This window comes from Belonocnema kinseyi, chromosome 6, assembly GCF_010883055.1.
Source record: "Belonocnema kinseyi isolate 2016_QV_RU_SX_M_011 chromosome 6, B_treatae_v1, whole genome shotgun sequence".
Classification (NCBI taxonomy): domain Eukaryota; kingdom Metazoa; phylum Arthropoda; class Insecta; order Hymenoptera; family Cynipidae; genus Belonocnema; species Belonocnema kinseyi.
The window spans coordinates 4,709,252-4,729,618 of NC_046662.1; the positions used below are offsets into that span (position 1 = coordinate 4,709,252).

At 26.1% G+C, this 20,367-nt stretch overlaps 1 protein-coding gene across 2 annotated transcripts in view; it reads right to left on the reverse strand.

Moving 5' to 3' along the window:
- Positions 1 to 20,367, reverse strand: part of LOC117174377 (vacuolar protein sorting-associated protein 13D) — a 277,354-nt gene that overhangs the window by 36,824 nt on the left and 220,163 nt on the right. Inside the window, exons 10-15 of one of the 2 annotated variants that reach the window (XM_033363449.1) lie at positions 16,892 to 18,419; positions 11,966 to 12,158; positions 11,703 to 11,885; positions 7,561 to 7,791; positions 3,735 to 3,761; positions 3,232 to 3,392 (exon numbers count right to left, since the gene is read on the reverse strand). In XM_033363449.1, coding sequence (XP_033219340.1) covers positions 3,232 to 3,392; positions 3,735 to 3,761; positions 7,561 to 7,791; positions 11,703 to 11,885; positions 11,966 to 12,158; positions 16,892 to 18,419 — 2,323 coding nt within the window. The remainder of the gene's footprint in view (positions 1 to 3,231; positions 3,393 to 3,734; positions 3,762 to 7,560; positions 7,792 to 11,702; positions 11,886 to 11,965; positions 12,159 to 16,891; positions 18,420 to 20,367) is intronic. The other variant, XM_033363451.1, reaches the window with a different exon arrangement.

Genomic DNA, 20,367 nt, shown 5'->3' on the forward strand with positions numbered 1-20,367 from the left:
GACTGAAATAATATTTTAAATAAAAAAGAAATCCTTTAATTAAGAATATATTATTATAAAGTTATTTTTAAGTTGAAAATATTTTATAAACTTCCAGTCACACCTTCACATTTGTTTAATGACTAAGACTTTCAAATTGAAACCGTCTAAGTTTTAACGTTAAAATCTGAAAATTCTTAAATTTTGAACCGGTTTAAAATCGTTTTTGTTCACTTTTTATTACTTAAAGTACAGATTAAATATTAAATCTATCCAAAATCTTTATGAAATCTTTGCAAATGTTTTGTAATATTTCGTAATATTTGTAAAAATGATTGAAATCTTTGTGAAATCTCATAAATCTATCCGATATGTTTGGAAATTTTTGCGAAATATTCTAAATCTTTAGAAAATCATTTAACTTCTTTTACAATATTTTTGAAATATTTGTTATTTTTTTGAAATTGTTGAAATCTTTTAAAATTATCTGAAATGTTTGCGAAATATTTGAAATCTTCCCGAAATCCTAAGAAAATCATTGAAATTTTTGCCAAATAATTGCAATTGTTAGAGAATATTAAAATTATTGTTGATATGTTTTTTAATATTTTTCAAATTATTAAAATCTTTGAAAAACCATTGATATTTTTGTAAGATCTTTTAAATCTATGCAAAATTTTTGCAAAATATTTGAAACCTTTGTTAACTTTGGGAAGTCATTCAAATCATTCCGAAATCTTTGAAATTTTGGAAATGTTTTTGAAATACTTAGTAATATTTGTGAAATTATTTCACTTACAAATTTCACTTACAAATTAAGTATTTTTCAAATACAACAATTAAAATTTTAACTTCAAACTTTAAAGGTTCTTCGAAATTTAAACGATTCCAGGCTTTCTTTTTCAAACAATTCAGTTAAAGATTATTTACTTTTAAATATTTGGTTTCAATTTACTTGTCTTAAATAAAAATTCAAATATTGCTAAATATTTAATAATTAGTCTTTTTTTAAATTAAAATTTTCAAATTAAATGGGTTAAAAATTGAATATTTTAGACTGAAACAATATTTTTAATTTAATAAAATCCTTTAATTAAGAATATATAATTATGAAGTTATTTTTAAGTTGAAAATAGTTTATAAACTTTCAGTCACATGTTCACATTTGTTTGATGACTAAGACTTTCAAATTGAAACCGTTTAATTTTTAACGTTAAAATCTGAAAATTCTTAAATTTCTAACTGATTAAAAATAGTTTTGTCAAATCGTTTTTGTTAACTTTTTTTACTTAAAGTACAGATGAATTAAAAAAAAATGTATTTATTTCTTAAATAAAAATATTTTTTATTCCAAATTTTCAATATCAGAGACTTTTATTTTTTATTTGTCTAAGTCTTTTCGAAAGCATTAAGAAAATCTTTAAATGAAAAATGTAAGCTTAGAAATAAAAATTTTAAATGCAACATTTTTTAAGTAAATAAATTTTGCATTACACATTGCAAGCTTAATAATAGAATAATTGATAAACATAAAAAAAGCAACTAATTATTTTAAAACTGTTGAAACCGAACGTGGACAGATTTTTCTTCTTCAAATTTGTAAAATTCCCGATAAAAAAAAGATTCATTGTCATTTCTCGGTCTTAAAAATTCCCGGTCATTTTCTGGGTTTCTCGGCTTCTCGGTCCAGTTAATTTTCAAACGAAAGATTAATTTTCTTTTGAAAAAATACGATTTTCAGCAAAATACATAATTTAAAAAAAAAAAGTATCAACAAAAAATTAAATATTTAAATTTTCATTTAAAAAATTAATGTTTAACCAAAGAGATGAATTTTCAACTAAAATGATGGAACATTGAACTGGAATAATTACATTTTAGGTGTAAAAAAACTAACTTTTAATCAAATAAAAACAAAGTTTCAACAAAATAATTCAGATTTCAACTGAAATCGTTAAATTTTAAGTCAAGAAAATTAATTTTCAGCCAATCAAGCAATTAAATTTGCATTCCAGAAAAGATAAATTCTTATAAAAAAATGTAGTCATTGATATTTCAACGAAACAAGATTTTAATTTTTAATTAAAAACAGTTGAATTCAACCAAATGAGTTGATTTTTCAACACGAGTTGAATTTTCAACGAAGAAAGATTTTTCAGTCAGAGAGAACAAAAATTGCACAACAAAACTTGATATTTCATGCAAAAAAAGGAATAGTTAAATTTTCAGTTAAAAACATTAATTTCAAACATAAAAAAAAACAAATTTTCAAATATTGCAATTGAAAAAAAATAATGAAGCTCTCGACAAGATTACCTGACCTTAAATTTTTTAAACATTCTCAGGTGTTACGAGTCATTTTTGTTGTTGAAGTATCAACTATTTAATTTTTCGTTGAAAATTCATCTTTTTGTTAAAAATTCAAAGTTTTGTTTTGAAAATTCAACTGTTTTAGGTTCAAGTTTAATATTTTTTTGGGTACAAAATACGACTATTTAATTAAAAAATTAATTTTTGTAATTAGAAAATTTAAGTAATTGGTCAAAAGTAATCCCTTTTGGTTGAAAATTCAACAATTTTGTTAAAAATTCGTTTACTTGGAGAGAAAATTAGTCCTTTTGGAATAAAAATTCACCTTTGTTGTTAAGAATTAAACTGTCTTCTAAAAAATGCAATTAAGTTGTAGGAAATGTAACTGTTTTTTTACAGTTTAAAGTTTTTGTTTAAACTTATATCATTTAATTGAACTTTCTAGGTGAAAAAGTCAACTTTCTTGTTAGAAATGTTATTATTTTATTGAAAATTGAACTGAAATGAGCTTAAAATTCGATAACTCATTCAAAATACAACCAATTCTAATTAAAATAGAGCTTGCTATACACGGAATTGAACTCGCTTTAATAATATCAGCAGAAAAAAATTATTAGATTATAAAAATGTCATCAAATTCTTCTTCAAGACGAATAAAGAAGAAACTTATAAATATTTTCGATTTTAGTCTTGTGACTTTTCAATCTGATAAAATGAAAAATAAAAAAAATGGTATTTTTAATATAAAATCAGATCACACCTTTTTATTTGCACTAGATTTTGCATTATATTTTGTTAAAAGTATTTTTTTACTTTAAAAAAAGGTACCTGAAAAATGTATATTTTAATCCTGAAAAACCTGGAAAAGTCCTGTTTTAGAAAGAATTTAGATAGAAATCAAAGAATTGTTAAGGAAATTTATAATTATAAAATATGATTTACTCTTTCTTTTATGTCAAGTATTTGCAGCACTCGAGTAGGTCCATCAGTCGTGACTCTGATGGACAAAAATCCAGAACCGGGTCTCAGTCTTTGCCTGCTTACACGCTGTTCAATTGGAGGAGGACTGCAGTGAGTTTCAGGTCCCAAGACTGCTTCACTCCCTAAAAAAAAATAAATTATAATCCTCACAAGTGCTTCAAAGCATTTTAATAATGTTTGACGCATTTAAAAATGTTTTGCTTCATTAAAAAAAAAATGACTAGTATAACAAACAGGTGATTTGAATTAAAGAAATATTATTTAAAATATGTTGATATAATTAATTTAATTACAATTTCTAATTTAGTATTAACTGCAGTTATAAGAAAATGAAACGTTTTTTTCCTGACTTCAATGGTATTAATGATGTGAGAAAAGAAGCATAATAAATTAGTATCTAACGCTCGGGTATCATTTGATAAAAATGCAATTTTTTATTGCACATTCGAAAAAACTATACGTACACATTTGCCAACGGGCGACACTGCCGCCTGCAACATTTATAACTGATTTAAGATTCATTAATTGAACATTCTACCTACATAAAAATACGTCACAACTAGAATATTAACTCAAGAAAAAAAATGTTATATAAGATATTAAACCTATTTCAAATCAAGTTTAAATAAAATCAGGTCTCTGACTCACTTTGGAGACAGATAATAGTGTAAAAAGTGTTAGAAAATTAAAAAAAAATAGTGTCTTTGGTTAAAAGTTTAATCTTTTCGTTAAGAACTCATCTTTTTTGGTTGAAATGTTATTATTTGTATGAAAATTGAATTTTTTTGGTTGAAAATTCGTTTTTCGAACATGTTAATTTGATTAAAAATTTGTTTCTTTTTTGACTAACAAGTTCTTTTTTTTATAGAAAATTCAACAATTTTATTAAAAAGTAATAATTTTTTGTTGAAAATTCGTCTTTTTGGTTTGATAATTCCATAACTTGAAGAAAATATTTTTCTTTTTTGAAAAACAATTTTTTTCGAACACTTAAACATTGTGTTAAAAATTCAACAATCTTGTTAAAGAGTCTTAATTCTTGGTTCAAAAATAAAAAATTTTGTTGAAGATTCGGTTTTTTGGCTTCAAAATTCAATAATTTGATTAAATTTTTTTCTTTCTTCACTAACAATTTTTTTAAACTAAAAATGAGACTATTTTGATGAAAAATCAACAATTTTTTTAAAAAGACCTAATTCTTGGCTGAAAAGTCCAGTTTTATTAAAAATTCGCATTTTGTCTTGCAAATTTCACCATTTGATTTTGAAAATTCCCTTATTATGTTGAAAATTAACTTTTTTGTTGACAATTTTTCTTTTTGGCTCAAAAATTCAAAATTTAGATTTAAAAAAAATGTCTGAACTGAAAAATGTTTTTAATTAAAAGTTGAACTATTTTGATGAAAATTTAATCATTTCGTTAAAACCCATTATTCAATTCGATTTAAAATTCAACAATGTTTCTAAAAAGTCTTAACTCTTGGTTGACAATTTAACTATTTTGTTGAAAATTCCTTTTTTGTCTTGAAAATTCAACTATTCGATTGAAATCTCTATTTTTTTTTCTTGACTAAGAAAATTTTGTTTGAAATCTTACCTATATTGTGTTAAAAACTCAAAAATTTTCTTAAAAAGTCATGAGTCTTGTTTAAAAATTCAAAAATATTGGTTTAAGATTCGTCTTTTTCGTTCAAAAATCCAAATATTAAATGGATTTTTTTCCTTTCTTCACTAGCAAAATTTTTTTATCGAAAATTCAACTATTATGCTGAAAATGACCTTTTTTGTTGAAAATTCATCTTTTTGGCTTCAAAATTCAACAATTGGATACAAAATTCCGTTACTCCCTAACAAACATTTTTAAAAATAAAAAATTGATCTATTCTCATGAAAATTTAACCATTTTGTTAAGAAGCCATAATTTTTTGTTACAAAATAAACTATTTTGTTATAAAAATAATAATTCTTACTTAAAAATTCAATTGCCTTGAAAATTCAACAATTTCATTGAAATTTATTGTCTTTCTTGACTAATAATTTTTTTTTAATCACAAAAATTTTTTTATCTTCCAAGATTACAAAATTTGCTTTGATTGAAAATTCAAAGAATTAATTCAAAATTTTATTCTTAACTAATAATTTTTTGTGTGTTTAAAAATTCAACTATTTTGTTGAACACTGATTTTTTGGTCAAAAATGAAACTGTTTAGTAAAAAATTATTTTTTTCAATTAAAAAATAAATTTTTTGTGGAAATTTTACAATTTCGAGTTTAACATTCAACTGTTTTATAGAAAATCCATAGTTTTAGATCAAAAATTCAATAATTTTGTGGAAAATAGAAGTATTTGGAAGAAAATTGATGTACTTTGTTGAAAATTCGTCTTTTTTGTTCAAAAATCCAGTATTTTGTTAAAAAATAGTCTCTATTGGTTCAATCAAAATATTTTTAAAAAATGAATAACTTTTTTGCTCAAATATTTGCTTATAAAATAATGTATTTTTTGAAAATTTGTCTTTTTCAGTGAAAAATCAATCCTTTTTTGATACAAAATAAAAATATATTTTTTTGCGAATATTATCTATTATATTTTTTGTTGAAAATTCGCTTTTTTTGTTCAACATTAATATTTTTAATTGAAAATGTAAGAATTTGGTTAAAAATTAAACTATTTAGCAGGTTAAAAATTAACTTTTTTGTTCAAAATTCATATTTTTTGGCGGAAAATTTACCTATTTTGTAGAAAGCTGAATTACTTCGATATGAAATTTTTTTTTATTTAAGATTCATCTCGTTGATTGAGAATTTAACTATTTCGTTGAAAATTAGTTTTTAGTCTTTAAAATTATACTTTTTGTTTTTTAAATCCATCTTTTTAGCTTGAAAATTCAACAATTTGTTACAAAATTAAACTTTTTTGTAGAAAATTAGAAAGAACTTAAATAAAATTTGGACTTAAATCACAGCGTTTGTTAAAAGTATTTAATTGAAAATTTATGTCATTTGTTAAAAATTCGTCTTTTTCGGTGGAAAATTAACCTTTTTACTTGAAAACTCAACTATTTGACTAATAATTAATGTTTTTTTGAAAAAAATTAATCTTTTTGGTAGAAAATAAATTTTTTCGCCAAAGAACAAGTTGTATATTAATAATATTAGATAATATTTCATTTTTCTGGTTGATGATTCGTAACCATAATTTTAGTGGAAAATTCGTTTTTTTTTTGCTTGAAAAAGTATTTTATCCACTGAAAATTAAATTATTTAATTGAAAATTCATTTTCTCGGAATGAAAATTGCACTATGTTATAGAAAATTGATCTTTTTGGTTTGAAAATTCAATAAGTTGGTTCAAAATTAAACTGTTGTTTAAAAATTGTTTTTTTTTTTTAAATTGAAAATGTATTCTCCAAAATCGAAATTTAACTTCTCTAGTTTTTACTATAAAATGATTCTTTTAACTATTTGGTTGATAATTCAACTATTTGGTTAAAAATGTAAGCATTTTGTTAAGAACTTATTTATTTTGCTAAACATTTATCTTTTTTGTTGAAAATTTAACTACTTGATTGAATATTCATGTTTTTTTTTTATTGAAAACTTCTGTTTTTGGCTTGAAAATTAAAATTTTTTGCTCAAACTTTTTTTTAATGACTAAAAAATCTTTCTTTTTTTTTAAATAGTGGCTTTAGTCTCATTTTTTAAATAGTTTTTTAAAGTGTCAAGTCGTAATAGTGCGGTGTGTCCGAGGCCTTTAAAACTCTTAATTTTTGTATAACAGGGAAAATATAGTGATCACGCGGCGTTAGTTAAATAACGTTTAAGAATAATATTATCTTTTCATTTTTTTATCCGATTGTATATTACATTTAAATGTCCAAAAAGGATTTACCTGTAAAAAATAAATCTAAAGCTCACCATTTATTGCAACAAAGTATAAATAAAAATAATAAAAAGTGCACATGGAATGCAAGTAGGATAGCTATGGCGGTACGAGAATACTTACCGACAGAGAAAAATTCTGTTTTATTCTGAGTTACCGATGCCAGGTAATTACCATCAGTCGGTAAGTGTTCCCGAACCGACCAAGCTATACTACTAATTCAGTAAGAATGAATGATAGCGTAATCAAAGCAATAACCAGCAAAGTATTTTTTATTAAATATGATTAAAATAGTAAAAATGGTGTTTGAGGATGCTTGCAATAGAAAAAAAGTGAAGCAAAATAAAATAAATTAGTGAAATGGAAAGTTTTTCGTCAGCGGCAAAATATATATGAGTGAAATCCAACCTTCGTTAAGTCCCATAAAACCATCTTTTGACTGAACACACATATTTCGGTGTGCGCAGCATAATCTCCCATCATCAGTGAATCTCCAGGTTTGAGTGGATTTTCTACGAGGATCTGGTCTTCGCAATGCAAGTCCACAATACGTGAATGGTTGAGGAGCTGTGCCAGCAATATCCAAAACCAAAACGGTGTCGGGAGCTCTCGTGTGTTTGTCACGTGGAGGACTAGACCCTGATTAATTAGAAAAGCAATTGTAAATATTTGATATCCTAGATACTTTCATTTTCTTCATTCTATAATGAGTGCATGCAATTATTTTACTTTTAAATAAAAAAAAAATCATTTTTGTTTGTGGGTTCAACTATTTCGTTGGAAATTCGTCTTTTTCCGAGGAATTCACCTGTTTTTGATTTAAATTTAAAATATTTGTTGGTTTGAATATCAACTCTGTTGTATGAAGTCATTCAAGTCTTTCGATTTTTTTTTTAAATCGGCTCGGAATGTGTAATTTCATGAGTTTAATTATAAACAATGTTTTTTTTTCATTGAAAATGTAAAATTAATCACTGTTTCTGCATTGGTAAAAGTAAGTTTAGCAAAAAAGAAGAATGTTTAGCAAAATACGCGAGTTTTCAGCCAAAAAAGGTGCATTTTTAACCAAAAGTGGAATAGTTACATTTACAGTTTATAAATTGAATTTTAACTGAAAAACAACGAATTGTAAAATAAAATTTCAACTTTTCAACAGTGATTTAGTTTTAAATAAAATTTTGAATCTTTTGCTAGAATAGTTGACAAATTTTTAACCAAAATGATGAAGTTTCATACAAGAAGATTAATTTCAACTAAAAGTATGAATTTTCGACTTAAAAATATAATTTTTTAACTAAAGAGGTGAATTTTAACAAAAATTATGGAATATTCAACTAGATTAAGTAAATTTTCAGTTAAAAAAATTAATTTTCAATAAAGAAGATTAATTTTGTGTGAATTTTCAACGAAATACATAAGTTTTTGCATAAAAAATCAAGCAAAAATTGAGTATTTAAATTTTCAGTCAAAAAATGAGATTTTAACTAAAAAGAAACGAATTTCAAAAAAAAAAAAAAACAAAAATAGTTAAATTTTCCAATAAAGTGAAGAATTTTCAATTAAAATTATAAATCTACTGCTGGAATAGTTGAATAACTTTTAACCGAATGATAATTTTTCAATAAGGAAGATTAATTTTCGATAAATAATGACGAATTTTTGAATAAAAAAGAGATTCAATCAAAAATTGAGTTTTTAAACTTTGAGCCGAAAAATTATATTTTAAGTAAAAAGAAACGAATTTTCAACAAAATAGTAACATTTTCCAAAAATGTTTTAATTTTCAACTAAAATTATGAATCTTCTTCTGAAATAGTTGAATTTTAAACTAAAGAAGTGAACTTTCACCAAAGAAGACTAATTTTCGACTAACGAAACGAATTTTCACAATAATACATGAATTAAAATTTTTTTAATTTTAAACAAAGATTGAATAGTTAAAATTTTAGTCAAAATTTAAATTTTAACTAACAAGAAATAATGTTTAATAAAATAGTTTAATTTTTAATCGAAAAGTTGTATTTTCAACAAAGAAAATTATATTTCGACGAAAAAAGGCGAATTTTCACAAAAATATATGAATTTTCAAGTGAAAAATATCAATTCTTAACAAAAAAATAAATAGTTAAATTTCCAGTTAAAAAAAAATAATTTGAAATGAAAGAGAGAATTTGTCAAATAAAATTATGAAAAAAGTTTAAGTTTAAACAAAGAAGATTAATTTTTAACCAACAAATATGAATTGTTACCCAAATACATGAATTTTCATGAAAAAAAGATTTTGAAACAATAATTGAATACTTAAATCTTCCGTTAAGAAAAATAACTTTCAACCAAAGACGAATTTTTAAATTAAAAAAATATTCAACCAAAAATCGAGTATTTAAATTTTGATTTGAAAAATTATACTTTACCTAAAAAGGAACGAATTTTCAACAAAATAGTAACATTTTCCAATAATGTCTTAATTTTAAACTAAAATTATGAATTTTCTGCTGAAATAGTTCAATTTTAAACTATGAAAGTGAACTTTCAATAAAAAAGACTGATTTTCGACCAACGAAACGAATTTTCACCACAATACATAAATTTTTAAACACAAATTGAATAGTTACATTTTTATAACAAATTTAAATTTTAACTAAAAAGAAATAATTTTCAATAAAATAGTTTAATTTGCATCACAAAAGTTGCATTTTCAACAAAGAAAATTAATTTTCGACCAAGAAAGTCGAATTTTCACAAAATGCATTAATTTTAAAGTGAAAAAGATCAATTCGCAAAAAAAATAAACATTTAAATTTTCAGTTAACAAAAAAAAAAATTAAACAAAGAAGATTAATTTTCGACTAAAAAATAAGAATTGTTACCAAAATACGTGAATTTTCGTTTGACCCAAAAATTGAATAGTAAGATCTTCAGTTAAGAAAAATAATTTTCAACCAAAAACGTGACTTTTCAACTAAAATTATAAAATACTGATCTATATTAGATCAATTTTGATCTAAAAAAATTCAATTTCGATTACAGTAATCAATTTTTAACTAAAATATTGAATATTCAACTAGATTAGGCAAATTTTCAGTTTAAAACAATAATTTTCTACCAACAAGATTAATTTTCTACAAAAAAAGACGAATTTTCAACAAAATACATACATTTTTACATAAAATAGATCATTTTGTAACAAAAATGAAATAGTAACATTTACAGTTGTAAAGTGCGATTTTAATTTAAAAAAAAACGAATTTTCAACGAGATAAATTTTCAATAAAAAATTCAGCAGTTAAATTGTCAATTTTCAGTTACGGAAAATAATTTTCAACTAAGAACGTGACTTTTCAACTAAAATATTGGAATATTTATCTATATTAGATCAATTTTGTTTTACAAAAATTAAATTTCAATGACAGTGATCAATTTTTAACTGAAATTTTGAATATTCAAATAGATTAGGCACATTTTCCGTAAAAAAAATAATTTTCTACCATGAAGATTAATTTTCTACAAAAGAAGACGAATTTTTAAATAAAATAGATATATTTTTAACTAAAATTGATAATTTTGAAACAAAAACAAACTAGTAAAATTTCCAGTTTTAAAATGAGAGTTTAACTAAAAAAAAATTAATTTTCAACGGAGAAAATTAATTTTCGACAAAAAGAGCCGAATTTTCACCAAAATGCATGAATTTTCAAGTGAAAAAAATAGATTTTCAATACAAAATTGAACAGTTAAATTGTGAATTAAAAAAATAATTTATACCAAAGAGACCAACTTTTCTCCAAAATTATGGAATATTTAACTGGATTAGTTGAGAGTTTAGTCCAAAAAATTAAATTTTAACAAAAATGATGAATTTTCAACTAGATTAGGCCAATTTTCAGTTAAAAAATTAATTTTCAACCACAGAGATAAATTTTTATTTAAAATACAAAAATCAGGAGATAGAGGAGAAAGAAAATTGAGAGGAGAGCAAGGAAGAAATTTCAATAACAAGATACTGAATGAAAAAAAAAAATGGTTGAAGAGTTTGGAGAAGATGGAATGGTTTCTCTTAAATAAATGTATGGAGGGAGAAAAATGATAAGGTTGAGGTAGTAATTGGAAAGGAGGTAAGGGAAGGGATGTAGTTGAAGAAAAAAAAACAGAAGGAGCAGAATCAATAAATAAGAAGAGGAAATATAGGACGTTTTAGAAGGATATAGGAAAATAATTGAAGATAAAGGAAACTGGCAAGAGGATGTGGTAATGATTTTAGGGGAGGATGCATTGGGCGAGGAGGGAAACAAGAGGGAAAGAATGAAATTATAAATGAGAAAAATTATAAGGTTGAAGTAGTAATTGGAAAGGAGGTAGGGGAAGGGATGTAGAAAAATAAAAAAATAAATAAAAAATAAAACCTATGAGTGGGAAGAGGAAATATTTTAAAGGAGGAAAGATTTTAGGGGAGAATGGATCTGGTGAGTGGAATGTAGGAAAGGACAGGGATGTAGAAGAAGAAAGAAAACAGAGACGGAGAATGCATTGAATGATTTGTAAGATTTTACCTTCGTGTTGAAGTTGTCCACTCCCAGTCATTCTCCATAGTTGGGATCTTGCTCCGTACTGTTTTCTGCGCAGGGCAACCAATCCTCCAGGCCCAGCTTCTAAAACTAATCTTTGAGTTTCTACATCCAATGGATCCAGACTGTTCTCACTTGTTCCCAGGTCTCCATCGTCTTTAAACGTTCCTGCTCAACAGAACAATTACCTTGCACAAAAATTCGACTTTCCTTAAATTTAAAAAATAAATTTTCAAGCCAGAAATTACCTGTGAAGGCGATATAAATAAAGTTTTCATAGGTCAGTCCTCTGCATTCACCGAGTAAATTTAAATCGTAAGAAGCTGAAACTCCTCCTGGAGCGGTAACTGTCAGTTCCGCAGCTAAAGTTGGTTCATCGAGTGCATAAGGAACTGATGAGTGAGGTCTCACAGTCCATTGCAGGTTGTCAGGTACTGAATTCTAATTAATTTCATTCATTTTAAAGGACGTCAAAGCGTTTAAAATATTTTAGGATAAGGAATTTTCTAGAATTTCGGAAGATATGGAACGATTTTACAGGATTTAGAAGGTTTTATAATATTTTTGAAGATTTAAGGGGTTTTTATAAGGCTTCATAGGCTCTTACTGATTATAGGGGGTTTTAAAGCTCTCAAGGTATTTTAATAAATTTTCCAGATTTCGGGAAATATCACGAGATTTCATAGAATTTCAAGAAGTTTCATAATAATTCATTAGTTTTTAAAGAATTTACTACAAAAGTAAGACATTTTTTATGATTCCTACGATCTAAAGAGATTTAAAATTATTTTTGGGAATTCCCCCTAATTTTTTTTAATTCCATGGAATTCTTTTTTTTTAATTCAATTAAATTCTTCTAAATTAAATTAATTCAGTGGATTTTTTAGAGTTTAAGTTTTTATTTAATTGATCGTGAGAATCAATTGATAAAATGAAAAAAAGATTTTAAATATTTTGAATTTTTTTTTCAAGCACCTTGGCGTTTTCAAGATTTAAAATTTTTTTAAAAAGGATTTTAAAGGATCCGAAATATTTCAGGTTACTTAAAAATATTACAAGTAATTTTTAATTGATTTCAGTAATTTAATGAGATTTTGGCGCATTTGCAATATTTTAGGGTATTATACGAGTAAAAGATTCCAAAATCAAAAGATATCAAAGAAATTAAAATATTTTTGGAAATTTTAAAAGATTCCTAGGCATTTTCAAAAGATTTAAACAATTTCAAGGATTTTTCAAGAGTTTTGATAATTTTACGGGATTTCAACAAATTTTCATGGGGTTGTGAAGAATTTCGAAAGACAGGGAATTAATTTTTCTTTTAATTCAACTTAAATTTTTAAGAATTTCATCGAATTCTTCTCGTTCACAGGATGGCCGTTTTAATCAAAGAAAAAAATCCCTGATAATTTCCCGATTTTTTCCAGTTGGCAAGCATTTTTCAAGGTCAATGAAATTTAAAAAATCGAACTCGAAAGTCAAAATTTATTCCATTTGCAGTAGTAAAAATTGAGTTACAAGCTAAGGCTCTCATAGTGAAACCAATTTTTTTTAAACTTTGATAAATTATAGAGTTCAAGGATTCAGATTCAGTTCTAAAAATATAAATCCATGTTATTATTTTCAATGATTTAAATTAAAGAATCCATCAATAAATTAACAAATTTTTAATTATAAAATTTTAAGCAATTTTAAGCTAGAAACATTAAAAATGGAACAATTACATTTTTGTTTATAAGCTAAAAACTTTTAAATTGAAAGTTAAATTATTTTGATTTTTAACAGTTAAAAAAGCCTTCAAGTGCTTCAAAATTTTATTTGAAAATCTTGAAATAATTACTGGTTGTTTAACACTTTATATATTCTCTTAAAAATAATTTATTTTAATGAAAAATCATTTTCAATTTTCCCAGGAATTTTAATTGCAAATTAATTATTTTGTTAATAGAAAAATACAAATTGCAACGTTTAAGGGTTAGTATGTTTATTTAATTTTAAATATTTAATTTATAATTAATGATTTTAAAGGAACAATCAACTTTAAATATTAAGTAATTTTTCCTTTTTTTATTAAAAAATTTCAAATTGAATGGTTTAAAAATGGAGTATTTCAGACTGAAATAATATTTGAAATTTAATAAAAGCCTTTAATTATGAATATATTATTTTTAAGTTATTTTAAAATTCAAAATAGTTTATAAAGTTTTAATTCGGGCGTTTATATTTGTCTAACTAATAAGACGTTCCAATTGAAAAACTTGAATTCGTAACCTTTCAGAAATTTAAATGAGATTAAAATCAAACAAGAAAGAAAAATTTTCATTTACTCATTTTCCTTTCCTCTTTTTTATTTTTGTCCAGAAAAAGAATTTCTTTTTTTTAGGAAATTTTTTTTAGCTTCTTTCAATTTGCAATAGGAACATTTTATGGAGGCTTTCCAAATTTGGTTCTTAGATTCCTGGATTTATTTTCAGGAATTTTGCACACGATTTTTTAAATGTAAAAATCTGGAAATTATAAATTTGTGAACTTATTCACAATTGACTTGTAAAATCAATTATTATTAACTTTTTAAATTTAAAGTACAGTTCAATTTTTTAAATTATTAATTAATTTATATTCACAGTTCACCAACTAGAGGTGTTTTTTATGAAAAACTTTAAAACTGCATTTGAAAATTCTTAGAACTAAAATTTACGCTTAAAAAATTGAAAATATAAAATGGAAAATGTTTAATCTTGAAGATTTTCGAATTACGCATTTTAAACTGAAGGATATCATAACTGAAAAAGATAACAATTTAACTAATTATTTTTAGAAATTGTTAAAATCAAAGTTGGACAGATTATTTTTTTTTTAAATTGGTAAAATTCCTGGTCAAAAAATAAATTCACTGTCATTATGGAGATTATTATAGATTTTAGCATTGAAATTACTTTCTTTTATCATAAAAATAATTCTCAATCATAAACATTTGTCATCCGATATTTTTTATTAATTTTATAAACAAATTGTATAAACTAATGCCCAGTGTGGATATTTAGAGGCAGAAAGAAATCGTTTTTAGTCTTAATTATTCTCAAATGATGTCACCAGTGATGTTTAATGATAGAAAATAATCATACAATATTTTTTATTAATTTTATAAACAAATTATATGAACAAATGCCCAGTGTGGACATTTAAAGGCAGAAAGAAATCGTTTATTCTCTTAATTTTCCTCATATTATATCACCAGTGATGTTTAATAATGGGAAATTATCATCTAATATTTTTTATTAATGTTATAAATAAATTATATAAACAGATTTATAACTTGGTCATTTAGAGGTAAAAAATTCTATTTTTTAATAATTTTTCTCAAATAATGTTGCCAGTGAGATTTAATGATGAAACATTATCATCTAATATTATTTATTTATGATCAAGTATTAGTTTTTTGATGACAGCAAGTAATTTTAACGCAAAAATTTACTTTTCAAACGAAGAATCCATAGTGTAGGCTATTTGTTAAGTTAATTTGTTTATATCAATCAATTTAACAATATTATAATTTTTTTGGCTTTCAACTATCCCCCTGCATAAAGATTGGCAATGCTGATCACTTACCAAATTTTGTCACGAAGATAAACAGAAAAAAAACGAAAAAATCGACTTTTTCTTCACTCTTTGCATTAACATAAAAATTTAAACAAAACAAAAAATTCAAAAACCAGGCCACATAAATCTCTTCAAAATTTAATGCTGAATTTTTCTTTAAAAAAATCCAAAATCGGTTAAGAATTACCAGCTACAAGTTACTTTGAACCTCGTTTTTTTATTTTATTCCAGTGTGGGGCGCTCTTATTAAAGAGTAAAAAATAATTATTAAGCTAATAATTTTAAATATATATTATTTTTATTTGAATAATTATTAAAATGTATTAATTTGAACAAATAATTCAGCATTAAAAAAGTTCGTATTTTTCCGATTGTTATTAAAAATAAACAATTCAAGACAAATTATGTAATATGTTTATGTATCAATGACTAAAAGAAAAAAAATCCTTCTTTTATTAACCCTTTGCACATTGGGGACGGAAGGTTCAAAACCACATACAGGTCGCAAATCTTAACCAAATAAGACCAAATTTAGCCAGAAATGTTTGTAAACGAATTTCAAAGGGACTCACGAAGCCAAATTTCTCTAAATAATTTGTTGAAACAAACAGTTTAAAAAAAAATTTTTTGCACAACTAATGGCAAACTTGAAATTAGCGCACGAAAGAAACCTTTAGTTAACATATGCTATACTGCCTCGGACATATTTTTTCCAGCAGAATTAGATTTTAGAATTTGCTTTGTGAAAGAATTAAAATCAGCAATAACTTATTTAAACAAATTGTAGAAACAAATGTATTTTGTAAAACTAATGGCAAATTTAAAATTAGCTATGCCTTAAACTCCTTAAATTCTATATGGTTTATCTACTTCATGACCCGAAATCTTACCCAGATAGCAAAATGTCCGCATGGAGCCCGCATGGTGCGGGCGCGACGTGCAGATCAATCCGCACGTCGTGAGGGCAAGGTTAGAGACATAAGTGTCTACAATTGAGTCGCATATGCACCGCATGGCGTGCCCGCACGCATACGTCGCATGGCGCGTTAACGATGTATAGAGATAAATATTGCTTCAATTAAAGCGACAACATCCCGCAAGCAAATTTCTTTAGAGATAATATAAAATAATGAAAAATAATTATAGCTTAAAATTTCGACTTCTTCATACTGCATAAAAATAAATTGAATAAGTTATATAATTTTGAAAGAAAACTTTTAAGCAATGACGGTCACATGCTACGTGTCGGTATACCCGCAGACATATCGCGCTCTCACGCCGTGCGGCCTGCGTGCTGCATCACGCATTGGTTTAAAAAACTTGTTTTCGCCATATTTTGTTTTAAAAAATATTTAAACTAATTATTTAAAAAAAAATTGCTTCGTGAGTCTCTTTGTAATTCAATTACAAACATTTCTGGCTAAATTTTGTTTGTTTTGGTTAAGATTTGCGACCTGTAGCTGGTTTTAAACGAAATTATTGCTATATCCCCAATGTGCTTTGGCCCCTATATTATATCCCATAAAGACCGTGAGGCCTGTTTGTGTTAAAATATCATTGAAACATCAACCCACCTGATTGATAAAGAGTGGAACTTCCGAGAAATTATCCACTCTGATTGGAGGCGGCATCGTGTCAGCATCAGTGAAGACGATAAAATATGTGCTCTCCTGAAGAACGACATCCACCCTCAGAAAGTACATCTTGCCACCCATATCTCTTACATTTATCGTGAGAGAATGATTTCCCTGGATAACTATTCCACCCGACCACATGCAGTGGGGAACCTCTATAATTCTGACACAAAGCAGCTGATCCTTGTCCAATCTTGGCCAGTGGAAGGGCATATGGCAATCAGGCATGGCTGTGATATAAGTCGCTTGTGCATCCGGATGACTGATGGTGGTCGTGAAGCTCTTCTGCGCGAGTTCCAAGGTACAAGAAGACCTATTGTGCAGTTGATACCTCGGCGAGAGAGTGACAACAGTTGTCGCGCTGTATCTTCCACGGGCAGCTCTAGCTGCCACGCCAATTAAATAAACAATGTCAGGTCTACCATCTCGCAGAGTAACTCTCAGCCGATGAACTTGAACGCCCAGTTGCAGGTGAAAGTGCTGAGACCACTGTGGAATTCCATTCGGATGGACACCAGTCCCGACTCGAACAGAGAGGGTCCTACTGGCTTCTTCATCGCTGAAAGAAAAGAGCAAGGGCGCGACCATTCTTGCCTTCTCGTGCTCTTCAAACTGTCCGGCAAACTCGACGCCTACACCTTCCTGTCTAAAGACGAGAGGCAAGCCCGTTTTGTTGATGATCCAGTAGGGAGAGGTGATATTTATTCGGACAGCTGAACCCTTCTCGACGACGACGGCTGCTTGGAGGAATAAGAATCGTCCTGCGGAATCCGACAAGCGAATCCGTCCAGTGAAGGAGTTGCTGCCTTGAGGCAAGAGTACAAATCCAGCTCCTGGATATCCATCTAACTGGATTTTTATATCCAATTGCTCATCCAGATTCGTAGAGTGCAAATCAGCAGTTCCTCCAGGTAATATTCGGCCGGATTCAGTCCCAGCGCTGTAGAAAACTTCGTGTGGAAGTAAATTTGTTATAGTGATTGGTGCTAGTATTGTGATTCGGTGTCCTGGTATTGTTTGACTGATGTCGGGCGGATAATTGTCTCTTTTTATGGCGATAGACATGCGGAAGACATCATCCTTGTTAGTGCGACAAATGGCAGGAGTTTCGATAACTTCCAATGGCTTCTTCACTATCGTCCAGTCAATCGGTTGCGTGCAGTACTGAAAAGAGTTGCTAGGATGCAGGGGTCTTAGACTCATCAATACACCAGTGTAGGTGATTGGTATTGAAATCTGGGATTCAGCGGCCACCTGAAGAATTTTTCCACTTATGGATTGCACAGGATAGGAGCCGAAATTCAGGGCATTTTCTAGTTTTATGTCGAGAGTGTAACCTAATTTGTTGATAATTTGTAGAGCTGAGCGAACTGTTACGAGTTTTCTGGCTGACCCTTCCAGTTCTATGTTGAAGATCAACCTGGTTTTCGATGCGAGCTTAGAACCTTTGATATCAGTGTGTGCATACCTAAAATGTACTCTAATTATTTATCTGAACGCTTCTCCTTAGGGGACGTAGAGTACGGTAATTCTTAGTCTCCAGAAATGTTTTGCTAGTTATTGCTGGATAGAATTAGGCAGGGTCCGATAAGTTTGTTTTCGAAATCCCCTGATTTTTCTTTGACTAACTTTCACTTTTCCTTGATAATATTCAAATACCATCATTTTAATCTTGTAACACTTTTAACATAGAATCTTTTATAAACGGAATAAAGCAGTATTTTAGATAAGAATGTTAAGTTTTGTAATTGATCAATTTAATGAGAACCAATCTAAGAAGATAAATTCCCAACGAAAATGAAATTTATAACCAGGAAAATTACTTTTTTACCAAAAAAAGGAGAATTTTAAACTAAAAATGATGGATCTTAAAGAAGGGAAGTATTGGCTAGAAAATTAATTTTAAATTAAAAAAAAGCTTCTCTACAATAATTTTCAACGAAAAAGTTACATTTTGATAAAAAAAGAAAATTTTTATTAAATCAGATGAATTAAAAGAAAAGAATTTTCAAAAATACAGTTGAATTTTCTTCCAAAAAATCAATCTAAAAAAATGGAAGTCACATTTTCGGTTAAAAAATTAATTTTAAACTAAAAAAAGGGCTTCTCCACAATCATTTTCAACCAAAAAATGACATTTTCATTGAAAGAAAAAAAAAGAAATTTCTCTTAAAATAGATGCATTTTTATTTAAAAAAAAAAAATTTTCAAAAAAATAGTTTAATTTTTTTCCAAAAAAGATTCCAGTGGACTTTTTAAAATACAAATATGATTTTAAAAAAAGTTTCTACGAAAAAATTGAATTTTCAATCCAAAAAGATGCATTTTTTAACCAAAAAAATATATTTTGATTAAAAAATAAATAAATTTCTCTTAAAGCAGATGATTTTTTATTTAAAAAAAGTTGAATTTCCTACCAAAACAGATTCCAGTGAACTTTTTAAAATCAAAATATGATTTTTTAAACAAAAAATAAGTTTCTATGAAAAAATAGAATTTTCAATCCAAAATGATGAATTCTTAATCAAAAAATTAAATTTTGATACAAAAAATGTCTCTTAAAGCAGATGAATTTTTATTAAATAAAAAATTTCAAAAAAATAGTTCAATTTCAACTAAAAAAGATTCCCATGGACTTTTTAAAATCAAAATATGATTTTTTAAATAAAAAATAGGTTTCTACGAAAAAATTGAATTTTCAAGCCAAAGAGGATGAATTTTTAACAAAATAGTTGAATTCTCTTTCAAATAGTTACATTTTTATCCAAGAAAGATAACATTTGTAATATAACAGATGAATTTTTAATAATAAACGAAAAGAAAAAATTGGGTTGAACTTTCAAGCAGAAAAGATTTCAATTCATTTTTCAACAGCAAAATATAAATTTTAAAGAAAAAGGAAATTTTCTACGAAACAGTTAAATTTTCAACAAAACAGCAGAATTTTCAACTAAAAAGTATGAATTTTCATCCAAGAAAGACCAAATTTCTACTAAAACAGATGAATGAAAAAAAATAGTTGAATTTTCTTTTAAAAACGATTTCATTTGACTTTTTAAGCTCAAAACATGCAAAAAATATGTTTCTAGAAAAAATAATTTAAAAAAAACGCATTTTTGCAACCAAAGAGGATGAATTTTTAACAAAATAGTTGAATTCTCTTCCAAATAGTTACATTTTTATCCAAGAAAGATCAAATTTGTACTATAACAGATGAATTTCTAATAAAAAACGAAAAAAAATTTTCAAGTTGAACTTTCATCCAGAAAAGATTTTAATTAATTTTTCAACAGCAAAATATAAATTTTAAAGAAAGAGGAAATTTTCTACGAAACAGTTACATTTTCAACAAAACAGCAGAATTTTCAACCAAAAAGTAGGAATTTTCGAAAAAATTGTTGAATTTTCATCCAAGA